Genomic DNA, 15,539 nt, shown 5'->3' with positions numbered 1-15,539 from the left:
AGAAATTATGCAATCTACTAAGGGAGGGAGCGGAGGCAACAGCCAAACAGGAAGTAAAAGCGAAAATTAACACATTTAACTGTTGTTTGTGAAATTATTTATGGATCAACATCTTTTCATTTAAAAGGGAACTAGAGAAAACACCGCCGGAAGTGGACAACGATTCCGCGCATTTTGAATGGCGCTTCTACAGTTATCATTCGAGCCGCCTGACGTGGCCACTTCTCTGCTGAGCTTATGTGGGTGTTTTCCTAACCTTCTGCGGTGGGCACAGTACCTCTAGAACCATAGCGTCCGGCGCTCTACGCGGTTGTACGGGACGGACGGCCACTCATCGTTACGCAACGTCCCAAATAACAATACTAGTCGGTTTTGGCACTTGGTAGAGCAATAAGCGGACTCAAAAGAACTGTTATTGTTCCGCAAATATATATTTCTCTATAATTCTTCCAGACCTAATTCAAAAACTGTTACTAGATATCTTTATTTTAGACTTTCGCTCGTTCACTTGTTCTTGGCAGTGTTCTTCCTGCCCTTATTTCCTTCCGTGAGTCCATTTGATGTGGTTCTGTGTTTGTCAAGTAAATGAGAGGTGCATCTCACAGCCTAACCTGTGAGACACCTTATTTCATTCCTCTTTTGCGGGTTTACGCGTCTTTATGGCGAACGGTTAGGCAATATTCACGTTTCTACTATTAGAGGTAACTCCCCTCCCCCCATCATTTTCATAGAATACCTTGGGTTGGGCCCTCCCCGGGAAAGAATTCTGGGTGCGTGCCTTAGAGCAAGTATCCCCATCTCGTAAACGTACCTCAAAACGCTCAACGCGGACAAACTTAATGAACAGTTGCCATGTACGACTCAACAGAGCGAACACTGAAGAACAAACGCGGAGCAGTTAATGATAACGAGGTGAGCGCAATCCGATGCCGCCCTATCCGCGGCTACCAATCAAGGTTCGGTGCGTCCTAACCACGCGACCAGGCGCAGCTTATCAAGCACCTGTGCGCGCGGCGAGCGGCGATCACGCGTAATGGCGCAGGTGGTTGAGACCGAAGCGCTATGCGGCATAAATGAGCACGCTCCGGGTCACTGTACTGAGCTGCAGTGCATTCTTCAGCCTTATTGAAGACTAGGGCTCGCTGATCCGAAAAACCACGGGTACAGACATCCACAGCTTCCTTGAGGTTCAAACCTTCTGCCTGCAATCAACGTTCAACACTTCGCTTATCCAAAAGCAAAGTGCGTGCACTGGACGTAGCTTCAATATCAGTGACATTTTTATTAGCCCGATATGACAGAGGCTTGCCTTGGTGTGATTCCTGCTGTAAGGGTGTTTCGGTACGTTGATGATTTTTTTCAGTTGTGGTAATGACCAGGGTGACGAGCAGCATAGCATCGCCAAAATATCAGGCTTGAGGGAGCTTAAATTCATTACTTAAGCTCTGGACAACAACTAATCTCTTTATATTTAAGGATGTTTTTCGCGCCCGACCATAAAACTGGCAATATGCACTAAGCATGTGAAGCCGGGAATCGGAAAAGCAAGTATGAAATCGTCCCTCTGGAGATCTTGGACGGACTTTGTAGAAAGGAGCCTCAGCAGCCAAGTTGAATGCTATCCCCGTAATCCATCCAAGTTGAGTGCTATCCCAGCTGAATCTCCGTAATCTCGCGTACAGTGGTAGCGGAATCGCTTCTCGTTGAATTAAGAAAAGCGACTGAACCAGAACGAATCATTCGTGACCGACGTAGAAAAAGCGTTGTCATCATATCCTACGTTCATCAAGCGCCTCACTGCTTCGAGAGAATTGTAGTAAAAGCCGACGTGGGGCTATTTTCTTCTGTATTTAGCATGCTTGGTTCTCTGTCTATGCGCGTAATTAACAGAAATTCATGCATCATTACCTGTGAAAGGAACTACGCAAAAAGTACGTAGAGTGGACAAGTGATGTCTGTTGCATACCTTTATCGTGCTGTGGATGCTAGATCTGCCAAAAAATGCCGATGTGTAAATGAACGACTGCGTGAACATACCAACCTGATGAGCGGGTCTATTGGAATTCACCTAGTAATGTACACCTCTTGTTGCACGTACACGCGTATGTCTAAGAAGTGTGTGATTTTGGCCAAATATAAGTATCAGAGGGTTAGAGAGATATGTAAGGCGTTCCGTGTACGTGTGACAATAAATCTACGTGATAGCGCCCCATCCACAAGATTATAAGATAGCGAGATTGCTTACCTATCATTGTGAAACAGATGTCACGCTACCCATGTTTCCTTTTTTTTAAGGCGAAAGCCGTTCTAGGCTCATGGTGAAGTTTGTGTCAGCAGACCTGACCGCCGGAGTGTCCGCCCAAGCGTCATCACGCCATATGAAGGCAGATTAAACAATAAAAAATGATTGATAGTTACAGTTAGTAAATTATAACGTTATAATAGGGATTGATAGAGGTTAATATAGGCTAGTAATGACTAATAATGACTACTAATGGCTACGAAATGTCCAATATGTCTAACGACGGCTTGTAATGACCCCAATTAATTACAAATGACTAAATATGCTTACTAGTGATCAGTAATAACTAATAATGACTCAAATTACTTGTAATGACTATGAAACGACCAATATGTCTAACGGCAACTTATAACGACTACAATGGATTAGAAATGACTAAAATGGTTAGTAATGACTAGTAATGACTAATAATTACTGAAATTACTTGTAATGACTACTAATTACTATGATATGACCAACATGTCTAATGACGGCTTGTAATGCCCACGATTGATTACAAATGACTAAAGTAATCACTAAAGAAAAGAAGACAAGAGGCAAATAGCAAGAGGCAAATAGCAAGAGGGGGAAGAGTAGGCTTTCGCTGTTCATCTCTTAAGAGAGATCTTAAGAGACCTTGTAATTTTTTATTTTTTTTTGTAGTTGTGCTAGCAAAGAGCATTTCATTATTTCACGTCTTACTATAACCAGGTGATTATTTCCAGCTATTACAGAATATTTAAAACTCGCCTTTGGCACACCACATAAGTCTAGCGCTCGAGCTGGATTATTCAGAGGCAGACATTACATACACGAGAAATCAGAACACATATTCAATTAATCAAAAAATCATTTTTAACTTGGTAACTATTTTAATTACTTTACGATCCTTATTGCAATTTGCCAATTGTAGCCGCTGAGCTGACAAGGCATATTCATAGGGGTGTGCGAATATTCGAAACTTTCGAATGACGCATCGAATAGCGTCTTATTAAATTCTGTTTTGGAATGGAATAGACAATATTCGTAGAAGCAAATATTCATGCTTTTCCAATATTTCAACACGTAAAATGCGTTCAGTTAAACAAAAAGTTTGAGCCATATATCGTAAGTTTTCACCTCCGGGTGCATAACATAGAATACAACATGAGAACTTGGTGGAGCAAGCTATGTCGCTTAGGTAGCCATACTTTACAAACTGTACAGCGATCAGTCGCAATGTCTGAACAGTCCTGTGCATACGAAGAAACTACCTCATTGCTACTCATGTTCTATTTGTGTTTTTAATGAAAAATTTGTCACACGCAACGCAATGGCAGAAACCTTCTATCTTTAGGAATACTAGGATGTGAACATCGTTTTATATTAGTTGTGATAAGGACTGTTCATTATTCAGAAACTGTTTGAAAACTATTCGATATTCGATTCGATTCGCTTGTGGAACTATTCGCACACCCCCAACATTCACTTACATTGAAGTGTCAGCATGACACCCCTTTTGAGATATTCATTCCCAAAGTGCGCGATAAACTACATAGTCGATGCAGCTGCTTTTCTTCTTCAATTCATAAAAGAGTATTTTAAAAGCAAAGCGGAACAACAGTTGATCCCGCCGTATATTGTTGTGCGAGCAATAAAATTGAATGGTTGCCAGTAGTGCTCCGTCCAGTCGCCTTCTTTCCTTCCGTATGAATTGTCTCCTAAGTAAGGCTGCTTCTCGACAAAATAGTGCAATGTAATGTTCAATGTTCACAGCTCGGTGCCGCTCCCGAATACGAGTAATGATATGCAGGTGCTATACCTGCTTCCCGCTATCGTCTGTCGATGTGCTCAGGAAATAGTTCCGGCAGTTTTCGACAGCATCTGGGGTGTGGATATTTTCGTGCCCAGGCCCATCGTGGTGGTGCTGCACGGCGGCGGCTTCCGCACGGGCTCCAACCGTCACCCCCTGTACGACGGCCGTTGGCTGGCGGGCGTTGCCGACGTTGTCGTTGCGGTGCCCAACTACCGCCTAGGCCCGCTGGGCTTCTTACGCGCCGGCGAGGGGAAGCCGGAGGCCCCCGGAAACCAGGGTCTCTGGGACCAGTTGCTCGCCATGCAGTGGGTGCGCGCCAATGCGGCTTCGTTCGGCGCCAGTCCGGACGCGCTGACTCTGCTCGGCGTCGACAGCGGAGCCGTGAGCGCGGGTCTGCACCTGCTGTCACCGCTGAGCAGGCAGTTCTTCGAGCGCGCGGTGCTGGCGGGCGGCAGCCCGTTTGTCATGAGCCGCTACAGCGCGTTCGCCGAGCTGGACGAGCTGCGTCAGCTAGCTGCCACCGTGTGTGACGAGCCGCAGACGGGCCCGGAGGCAGAGAAGGACGAGCTGCCCTTGAGGAAGCCGGCGATGGCTTGCCTCCGTGCCGCCGCCGCCGAACACATCGTTGGCAGCCTGGACGAGTTCAATGGCGTCAACGCGCGGCCATTCGGCCCCGTCTACGGCGCCAACGACACCGCCGAGGACGACTTCTTCCTGCCGACAGCCGCCGGAGACTCGTACCTCCTTCCGGACGAAGAAGGAGTCGGCGGGGCTTTCGGCGGCAAGGCGCTGGTCATCGGCTACGCCACCAACGAAGGCGAGTACTTCCTGCGGCAGTTCGTCGACCAGTGGGACCTGGAGAGTGCGGACTCGCTGCCCAAATCTCTTGTGCGTCTGCTGCTCGACAGGCTGTTGCTCCACTTCTTCGGTCCCAAGCAGCTGGCGGAGCTCAGGGCGCTGTACTTCGGCGATCTGCTTGCGGACAACGACGGCGCGTCCTTCTCTTCGGCCGCTGACGCCTACTTGCAGGCTGCGTCCTTTCTTGGCGACGTGCTGGTCAAGTGTCCTGCCAGGATGATGGCGGAACTCGCGTCGGCTGGTGGCGCCAGCGTTTACTTCTACGAACTCGATTACAACGTCAACGCGCTGGCCGCGGACGAGGGAGCTGGGCTGCAGGGCCGCTGGTCCGGCGCGCCCCACTACACCGACGCACTCTTTATGCTCGGCGTCTTTCTCGGCCGGGAAGTTGCGGACGGAAGCCACATCCTGGCTACTAGCCGCCGCATGATGGGCAAAGTGGGCGCCTTTGCACGAACAGGGTACGTTGTGCCAGTAAAACGTGATTTAGAAAGCTCAGATAGAGTAATACGCACGCGCGTGTATGTACGCCTGTACTCTGTTCAAGGGACTTAAAATCAATAGTACCCGACAAATTAGGAATCACTTTTGACATGCTGGCCTCAGGACTATATTATTGCCAATATGAATCTACATAATGTGCCACACCGAATGCGTTTTTCTCAGAAGAAGACAATAAATTGCAGGTGTCTTGCTTAGAATGTCCTTAATGTACCTTATAACAGCTGAATATATCCACTAAAAGACAACAGCGGACGCGAGACAGGAGCCTAACTCCAACATATGCAGTTGAGGCAGAACACGCAGTCCTATCCCTTTTGGCAGATGTTCACAAAGGGCGGAAAGGGATGTAAATGGGAAGCGGAAAGAGTTCCAAAAATGAAAGGCAAGTGGAGATGTCACCAGGTCTGCGTGATGTCATAGGTATAGGGTAGCATTATTACGTGACCAGAGAGTGAACAATTTAAAGCCTCCTAGCACCATGTATAGTGAAAAAGAAGCACCTCTTTTTTCCTTCTGCAAAAAACGCCTGCTAGCGCGCCTCACACTTCTCCAAAATAGCGGAATCCATGCGTCGAGGAAACGGCGTTTAGAACAGTTATGCACGAATGAAATATGCTCTCCAGTCCTGCAATCTCAGGATCAATAAAATAAGGCGGCCACAGAGTTCAACATTTGCGCAGAAAAAGTACGCGGGCCAAAATCTGTCGACCACCGGATGCATTAACTTATACATTCAATAGCTAGGAACATTAGAAAGATATAAAGTGACACTAAAAGAAAAAGATTATTTCAGCTATGCTGCTTTATAACCCGCCCGCAATACCAAGAATATCGCTGCTATGGAGGACACACGATTAGGTAGTAAAAAAAAGGGGCAAGAACGAGAAACGCAGCCTTGACATTTCTGCACCAACGCACTGTGACGTCATTAAATTCGCCGCCGTTTGTAATGGCCTAGGCGAATACTTATCGCTAAAAATGAATTCTACTGTATTTTGAAAGATCACAAGACTGAACTCAGGAAGCGCCATGATTATTTTGGGAACGACAATGAGCCGAAATACAAAAAAAAGTTTGTCTTTTTCACCAATTATATCACACCGGCGTACCGGCGCACAATTCAAGAAGGAACATTTGTCAGTCATTACCTGTTTCAATAAAGAACATAATGCCCCTAAATTAACGCAAATAGAGTTCAAGAATACCTTGTCAATTGAAAGTCCAAAAACAAGAAAGGGGCTGACAGATGGAATAGCACACTGTGGTACACAATACACAAAACACATTAGGCCACCAGCCAACTTTAATTCTTAACCTCACCTACTCTTCCATTTCGAAAAAATTTTTTCCTGCCTACTACTCAATTTAATGTACTCTTTCAGGTTTTTACGTCTATACCAACTGTACGATCCCATTCTTCCATGTACACTTGCCCCCTTCTGCGCGCGTCACCCTCCTGTTTGTTATACCGGTTTCGGCTCCCCCTCTCCCTTCCCTCCCCCCCTTTTTTTTTAAATCTTTTCTTTTTCTTGAAATCCCCTCGACAACACATTCCGAAGTCAATATGCCTTTTTCGGCGCCTCAACCCAGAGTATCGACATCTCTGGAGGCCGCCGTAACGACACCTACGTTAAGTGCGTGGGGCAGTGCCCCTTGAAAGACAATGCCGCTGCCTTTCAGTCACCCCATACAATGCACCGCAGACTCCTTGTCGCCACCTTAACTATTTCAAAATTACTCGACGTATTACTACTATGCTACTCAAGTCACTTTCAACTCATGTTTTTTTTTCTTTTTTTTTTGTCTGGGTTTTCTCCTTTTCCCTTTTTTTTTCTCTTTTGTGTTACTCGCGCGCTGACCGCTTGACCGGCCGTTTTAATGCCTCAAAAACATGCCGCCAACGACTCCCCCTGAATACCTCCTAAACTTTCGCATCCCCAACACGCTCCCAAGCCCCCGTATTTCTGAAAGATTTCACTTTTCTCTGTCTTTTTCTTTCACTCCCCCCTTCTTTGTCTGTCTTGGTGCCACCCTGGTTTTCTCCACCCCCACCCCTTTTTTTTTTCCCCCTTTTTTTCTGCTTCTATTTCTTTTCTTTTCTCCCGCGTGCCCACTCTCACGCTCCTGTCCCCTCGTCTTGAGAATGAAGCTCACAGACGTCGGATGACAGCGCTTGTTTCCTCTTGTAATCTCTCTCTTTAAAACCAGCCGCCAGCGACAACACCCGCACGTGACGTCACTGCACTAACCCTTTAAAACTAACACGCCGAGGATGACGAGGCCGCCTTTGACGAAGATAGGTCCTCCTATCGAAACGTTGGCCAGCCTGTCTGAGGCACTTCATCCCTGTTTACAAACTTTTTACCACGTTGTCAATTGAAAATGATTCAGTGCTTTTGTTTAGTGACGATATAAGGCCTTTCTGTGCAGGAGCCTTCATAGTCACTGCAGCATTTCAGCAAGCCCCTGTAAACGTTTAGAGTTTTACGACCAGAGTATTAGAACGTCTTTCTTTCTTATTTGAGGCGCTGTTTGATTCCGTTGCTTTGAACTTGTCAGCTGCAACTGCAAAGTTGTTGAGACTACATAACCTAAAGAGCAGTTTCAGTAACTTAGCGAGCAAGTCCATTAATTTGGCGAGTTTATTGTTACCTTAACGACAATTCTGCCTTCCTTGAGATATTCAAACTTATTGCTGGTCAAATAGTGTTTCCTAAACCTGGAGTTTTACGAGCCAAGACCAGGATTTGATTATTATGGACGCCGCAGTGGACGACTCCGGAATAATTTTGACCACCAGGGGATCTTTAGCGTGCACCCACTTCAAATAAGGTTTCCGACATCATCTTCAGAGTAACTGCTTCTGGGATTGTTTAAGTGAACTGTAAACAAAGCAAAATTGTGAATTTTTTTTTTTCAAAGCGCTGACTGCTCAGCTAAATATGGCCATGTTTGATTCAAGGCTTTGTATTTTTACCTCCTGACCATTCACTCGTCATTGCAGAAAGTAATGTTTAGTTTAATATACTAGAGTATGCGACACACGTGCAGTAACAATAAAAACAAAAAGGTCAATTGTGATCATCATGATGATCACTTGGCTACTTGAATTGAGTGTTTTGGACCACGACATCGCGATTTTGTCCATAATACACTGAACTAACAAGCCTGCGCCGCTTGTGGAGACTTCTGGTGATTCATTTGTTGACAGTTTTTGCGCTATCTGAACAAGCTCGCAACGCTTCAATCAAGCGACCAACTTTCATCGTAAATCTGAAACGTTTCTTTCTTACCTCACTGGCGTTCGTGGCGGTGATTTTCGTCGTAAATATACATCTGCCAGTAGGAAAAGCATAACTTTTATGGTGTCTTCTTGCAGAACTTATTTTCCTGCTTTTGGATTGCAGCGCCGCCTAAAGCGTCTCATAAAAGCGCAGAAATAATGCGTCAGGCGAACGCCGAAGACCACCACTTACGGACAACTTCCATTAGACAGTCGTGAAGTCCTCTGCTTACCTCGGCCATTACAGCTCCCTTGCATTTACGCCACCTTTGCTCAGACAAGCTGAATAAACATCGCGTATCCTATTCTCTTGAAACGCTGCAAAGAGGACGAACAGCACATCTTAGGCCGATCCAAGCGTTGGAGAAAAAATGCCTTAGGTCAAATGCTGCTTTGACCTAACGTATTCTCTTTGTATTATGCGCGTAGTATGTTACGCCGTGATCTATTTTCTGCGTGCATGCATGTGCTGTACCATCTCGCACATTCGTGCTAAATATTCAGCAAACAACACTGACATTGACTGAAGTCCACTTGAAATGCTCAGAAAAGCAACTAATACTCAGCCATTGCTCAGCAAGTGCGAACATAAGATCATGCGTATTGGTACCACTACACCCCGCACCATGATGCGAAAATATTTTACGCCACACCTTCGTGTAGACTTTCCATAGCACATTGCGGGTCAGTGTATCACCTTACTTGCAGTCTGCAGCCCCGCTCTGAATGCCATCGCTTCATCTCGCACAAGCATGCCGGATGACAGGTATCTAAAAGCACGCAGGATTATTGAGCACGACCGACGCACTAAAGTTTCCTGCTGGTCAACCGCCACTTTCTCTTGAATCGTAAGAAGTATATTGAAGTGACGACATGGTCCTACCGCAACGTCAGTGCGAGGTGCTCGCCAGACGAAATAGGTTCCCTGCGGATCCAATTCTTTGACAGCCGCTCCCGCACCATGTCGTGGAGAGCGTCAAATGTCTCCTGCAACACCCTGTAGAATTTGAAAAACAGCGAGTCGTCGCCGTTCCTCGTCAGTTTCATCCGTAAAAGGCAATGAAAGCGTATGCAGGTGTACTGCGTTGCCGCATTTGTCCTTTGTCTCTTACCGCTGTCCTTACGCTTTCGTCCGGTCGCTTCGTCCAGACCGGCCGATCCCAGTGCTTGCGAGACAGCGCCTGCCTCCTCTTCATATTCACAAGCAGCTGTAAAGCAGCTAGTTACCTCCGCCGCTCCATCACACGCGCAGGAAACTGTCACCGCAGGGACAAAAGAAACTCTCGCAGGCTCGAACGGCAGAATGACACCGGCGGTTCAGCGAGCGCGGGCGAGTGCGGTAAGCGCGGACAGCATTTTGCAGCGTTTGCCGCGCGTCGCGGACCGAATGGGCGAACTTACGAATTTCGGCAAGTACAAGAAAACATTCAGAGCCCTTCCACTACGTGAAAATGAAACGCCAGCGAAGCTGTATTACTCAATAGCTATGTTGAGTTCTATATTTATTTATTTATGCTTGAGGTATAGTCATTGGATAAAGGCACAAGCACATAATTTCGTCGTTTGTTTCGTCTTCTATTTTTTTATTTATTTTTCGCTTTCTTGTTTTTCTTTTGTTTCATTTCCTATATTTTTATCGTTATTTGCTTTATTTATGTGATTTATTTATTACTATCTTTTTTTTTTTCGCACTGATACACTGGCGTTTCGACACACATAGTCATAGACTACCGTTTGTGCAAGAGCGTTCATCCTCCCGCTCATTGTATTTTGTCAACATCATAACTTCTGTGTTTGTTTCGTCTTATTTTGTCGCATTCTTTATTTTCCTTTCTTTCTATTTTTTCTTTTTTTTTTCATTTTCTTCTTTCCCTCTTTTTTTTTCTTTTCTTTCATTTTCATTCATTTCTTACTTTATACATATAAATTGACGTTTCGACACGCGTCGTCATGGAGTAACGTTTGGGCAAGAGCTTTCATCGCTCCGGCGCATTGTTTTTTGTCAACATCTCGGATACTTTTTTTTTTTTCAGATCCTGGACATAGCTTGGCTGTAGAAGATCTGTTCTTAACCCTTGTGCCTGGGATCTCTTTAGCTCCCACGTGTGGCAAGGGTAGCTTAAGGGCGCGTTATAGGTCCCCCGGCCCACAGGGGTATGTGCCATTGGGCTTGGATGCATTCTACACTATCGCCAGGATTGGTCCACAAGATGATTTGTTTTTTATCAACATCTCGGGGGGGGGGGGGGGGGGGGGGTGACTTGTTATTTTTTCCAGATCCTTGCCATAGACAGTTTCGATGTAAAAAACAACCTATCGCAAGGCCTTCAGAAACGCTTGTGTTGCTTAGTACAGCCAAACAAATCCACTTAAATTATTAGAACAAGTGCCACGCCAGGTTTGATGCTAAACTCCCTCCCCTAATACCGGCGACACTGGGGAGCCGTACCTAGCGTGGGGTTTGACCTACTGGGCGACGAGCGAACGCGACAGCCATCTCCATTGCGTCGCTTGTCGCCTTAGCGCGCAAGATTGCTCGCACGGGTTTATATTTTAAAATTAGCATACAGTTAAAAGTGCGCAGAGCTCTATAACTGTGTGCACGAGCCGGCAGTGGCGGAAGGCAGCTCTCTTTGCCACAGGTGGGTAAGGCCGCCGAGGAACGGCTTGCCGCTTCCGCATAGCGTCCGAGCTACGGGCCGGACCACTCGCCTCGGGCCGTTCGCAGGCCACCGGCCTACTGTTCCGAAGCGAGCACGGCCAAGTCGATTCACTACGCGACGTCGATATATGCGCACTCTGCAGTTCAACTTGACTTTTATGTAAATGTTCGTTGGTGCTGAACGTTTGACAGTGGACATAGCTTTTCATTCAATGTGCGATTTACGCACCAGTTTATTCTAGCGGACCTTATTTCGCCTAAAACATGGGCTGCGGCCAATGCTCGCGTCGCCAGTGCGGACGCGCTAGAGCGGACAGTGCCGGCGATGAGCTCGCGCGGACGCCATGCGGCTTCGCGGTCGCCGCCGACTGGCCCGTCGTTCCCGCGCTGGGCGGCGCGCCAGCAATGGACGCCTGTCACGTGCTTCGCGGCCGAGAGCAAACGGCGATGCGCGGTGCGCGCCACGGCGGCTATTCGCAAACTCGCCGCACGCGCGAATTGCAGGTTCGGGTGTAATCCGACTGCGCTAGAATGTTATAAGTGCAGTAATCTGTTTTCATTCCTCCTTTTTTATTTATTGCTTATTTGGCTACTTATTTATCTATTAATTTTAAAAACCAATTCGTGTAACACCTCCCCCGCGGCAGACCTTCATTGCTTTGTTTGTCGTTTGTCGGTAACCTGACCCTACCTTCACCGTATCTTCCTTTACTTAGTCTGACTACGAGAATCGCTCAGTAAAGGAGAACGGGACCCTGAACAGAATTTTTCCGTTCTAAGCTACAGCAAGATGTGCAAGCATGCCTAAAGCGGCCGCATATTTCTTCTCAAAAGGAAAGCGTTGCTTACGAAAATTCTCAGTGAGTGTCATAAATGAGCTGAGCATATTTGATTTTGTTTCAGTCATGCTTCTAACGAGCGAAGCATTGGGCGACTACGGGAGGCCTTGATCCAACGTTTCCGCTCAGTAATACACTATGAGAGGCTTCGCAGGGCCTTCTGAACCGTTTGTCGAACTAGTTTGGTGCGCTTCGTCCAGTAACTTCAACTTTGGGTCCAAGCCCAAGAGGGGGGGAGGGGGGAGGCGAGGTAAATAACAATTTGGTTCCTGTTGTCCTGATAATAACAGTTCAGTTCCGCTTTTGCTTCGAAAACCCGACGAAGACGCACGGCCCCAGTCCACCGCTAAACGGAAATGTCTTGCTGCCGCCACCTGGCACTCGATCAAGCACTCTTTAATGCGAAAGCATTATATGCCTCATGAAGCGGGAAATCAGGCGTAGCTGTCGACGTGGCCAAAGTCATCGAGCCCTGCAGCTTTGCTTGGAGTCGAACCCGCGACCATTGGTGTTAAGGCGAAATTAATTAAGGCACATTGAATTAAGCCAGTCGAACCCTCAGCCTTTGGTGGGAGTCAAACCCACGACAGTGCGTTGTTGCATAATGTCGAAGCATCGCCTTAGATGCCTCCCTCATCCGCGCTGCACCTAGAAGAAGCGCAGCCTCGCTTGGGCAGACGGCGTGACCACTGCGCATGCGTGTTCAGTGAACCCGCACGATTTCTTCCTTAGAGCCCTGCACTCTCGCCCTTGTTCTCCGTCTTTTCTTTCTATCTATTTAGGTAGTGCGCATGCGCGTAGCTTGACGAATGGAATCACTCGTTTTCTTCCAGTGCAGTCATGGTGCCGTTTTTTGCAGCCGGAGATAAGCAAACAGCCGGCACTTTTTTACGTTACACTGTAGCCAACGTTGTCCGGGTACACAAAAGAAAATAGCGCAAAGTCAAGAGACAATACTTGTTTTTGCGTAGGGTGCCCGACCGGACCCGCGACGTGCCGTGGCCGCTGTACCGAAAGCCGCAGCGCGAGATGGCCGCCATCTCGCTCAACCGACTGCGCATCGATCACGTGCCCAGCAGTGAGCGGTGTCGCCGCCTAGCGCGGCACTCCCGCTGGAGTAGACTGCGGGCGGCCGCTTTTATCTGACCACTGCGCTGACCGCTGCGGTCACGAGAAGGCGCTCTCTCTTCTTCGATACCATATATGGACACACACAAGGCGCACATTACCCCGCGCTGGTAACGCTTTCTTTTGGCCAAGACGGTGCACTTTCTCAAATTTTATTTGCGGTAACGCCAATAAACAGTTTTCTGTGTGGTACCATCGCGAGTAAAGAAAGATTAGGAAATGACGCTACAAGCATTAGTTACGCGATTTACGTTAAATGCGCAGCAGTAATTGTTACCTAGGTGGCGATTATCTATACAGGGAAAATATCACTTCGGGCTCAAACTTGAAATAACGATTTCATAGAATAGAGAATGTGGGCTTGATTAGAGAGAGAGATCACATCTGTCGCGGGATGAGAAAAATTTTGGTATGGAAGATTAAATTTACATATCGTTATACATCTTTGAATAAAGTAACGCTGTGGCGCTGTGTTCGAGCTACTGTATAATATCGCATGCGAACGCCAACCCTATGACGAAAGTGTGTCGCAATATGTCTACCACGGCAGACGCGGTGCCACTGTCAACGGCACCAGGTATGCTCGAAATGACGAACCTTGTTCGGGCTGACAACGGGTTTCAGCCAATCAAGGCGTGCATCCAGGGTGGCAGCGGTAAATGTTTTGTCGGATTTCCCAGACAGTAACGCCGAATGCATTATTTGAAAAGAAGGCAGCAAAAGGCGATTGAGCTACATGCGCTCACACTAGTGAACTACGCCGACAGTCAACGATCTTTAAGGAGTTTTAGCATGTTAATTAATGCGCAGAGTGATACATGTACTGATTAAAAACTTCATGCAGAATAAAATCCAGATCAAACGCAAATGCTAGACGCCATGCGAAGGCAAGCTTTTGCGAGGCGATCATTTAAATGCGGTGAAACTTCATTTTCTGTGCCGTGTTTTGCAATATAGCGATATGCAAGACGCAGACACACTGACCACACGACACACGCTATCGTGGGTTTCTGTCCCCGCGGTCGACTAGCATCTCATGGCATCATTTACGAAATGTTGTACTAACTTTCACTAAAGGGAGCTGTTGTTGACGAATATTGATAAAGCGTTTCGACTGTCTACTGCATGTTTTTATACCCTCTTTAACTTTCCTAAATACTTCGTACTGGTGGCTAATAAGTGGCTAATTTATTGGCTAATTGTCGACAGAATACTTCGTATTCTGTCGACAATTTGCCACCGATATGAAAGCATACTTTAGGAACTCTCTATAAACGATAAATGAACATACTTCGCACAATGAACGCAGAATGTGCAACTATATTAATAGTTAGAAACTTCATAGTAGCATGCTGCCAACTTTGTGTTCCTGCACCTATAAAAATTGTACCAACGTTTTTCTAATTTTCTGTTGCTCTCCCCAGAAACATCCTTGCAATTTTATTTCTTTCAGAAACACCATGGTGACATTCAGTTAAGTTTCTGCAGCATTTCTTGGGAATATTCTGGCACTGTTCTGATGTAACCTTGAACACAATTGGGACACAAATATATTTGTAAGCCAAACACCACCGATCCGTTCGAAACCAACATTTCATTTTGCAACCCTACATAAACTTAAGAAGCAACGACAAATTAACGATAGTGATGCGTTGTTGATGTCCCTTGAGGTCGAATTTAGATCCTTACGGTATAGCATTTGGGAGGACAGAATGCAAAAATTGTTAGCTTAGCCTTACGCATTTGTCAGTGCATCTGGTGGTGACAGAATGCAGTAGCTATCCACAAGATATTAACTCGGAATGACCTATAACGAAAGCAAATTTTTCAAGTGACTGCCTTGTCACACATACTTAGAATGGCATTCACTCGTCTGACGTCCAAAGCCTCTTCTTGGGCGACGTCCTTGTGGCTATTCGGACGCCGCCCAAAATGCCACTTGTGCTCCAGTCCTTCCCGCGAGAACAGGACCGTCAAAAGACCCCGGGTGAACTGGGAAGCACACTCACATTCGCAGGCCCCTCCTGCCGGCGGTAAAATCCCTTGATAATTTGAAAGTAGCGACACTCTTTGAACTCTGCCGCCGCCGCGCGACCTCCTCGCCTCCTCCTCGCCCCCTTGCGCGTTCCCCCGCGGCAACCCGCGGCAAGTTAATTAATGCATCACTAGTGATTGATATAAAGTGGATT

The 15,539-nt window shown here is 46.8% G+C and overlaps 1 protein-coding gene across 1 annotated transcript; it reads left to right on the top strand.

Moving 5' to 3' along the window:
- Positions 1–3,915: 3,915 nt before the first annotated feature.
- On the top strand, positions 3,916–14,459 carry LOC126524106 (cholinesterase 1-like). The gene is made up of 2 exons (XM_055067064.2): positions 3,916–5,395; positions 13,194–14,459. The coding sequence occupies exons 1-2, from the start codon at positions 4,020–4,022 to the stop codon at positions 13,366–13,368; spliced, it is 1,551 nt and encodes a 516-aa protein (XP_054923039.2). The 5' UTR covers positions 3,916–4,019; the 3' UTR covers positions 13,369–14,459.
- Positions 14,460–15,539: the final 1,080 nt, after the last annotated feature.

The sequence above is a fragment of the Dermacentor andersoni genome, chromosome 3 (assembly GCF_023375885.2).
Source record: "Dermacentor andersoni chromosome 3, qqDerAnde1_hic_scaffold, whole genome shotgun sequence".
NCBI lineage: Eukaryota > Metazoa > Arthropoda > Arachnida > Ixodida > Ixodidae > Dermacentor > Dermacentor andersoni.
This window is presented reverse-complemented; position numbering and strand designations above follow the sequence as displayed.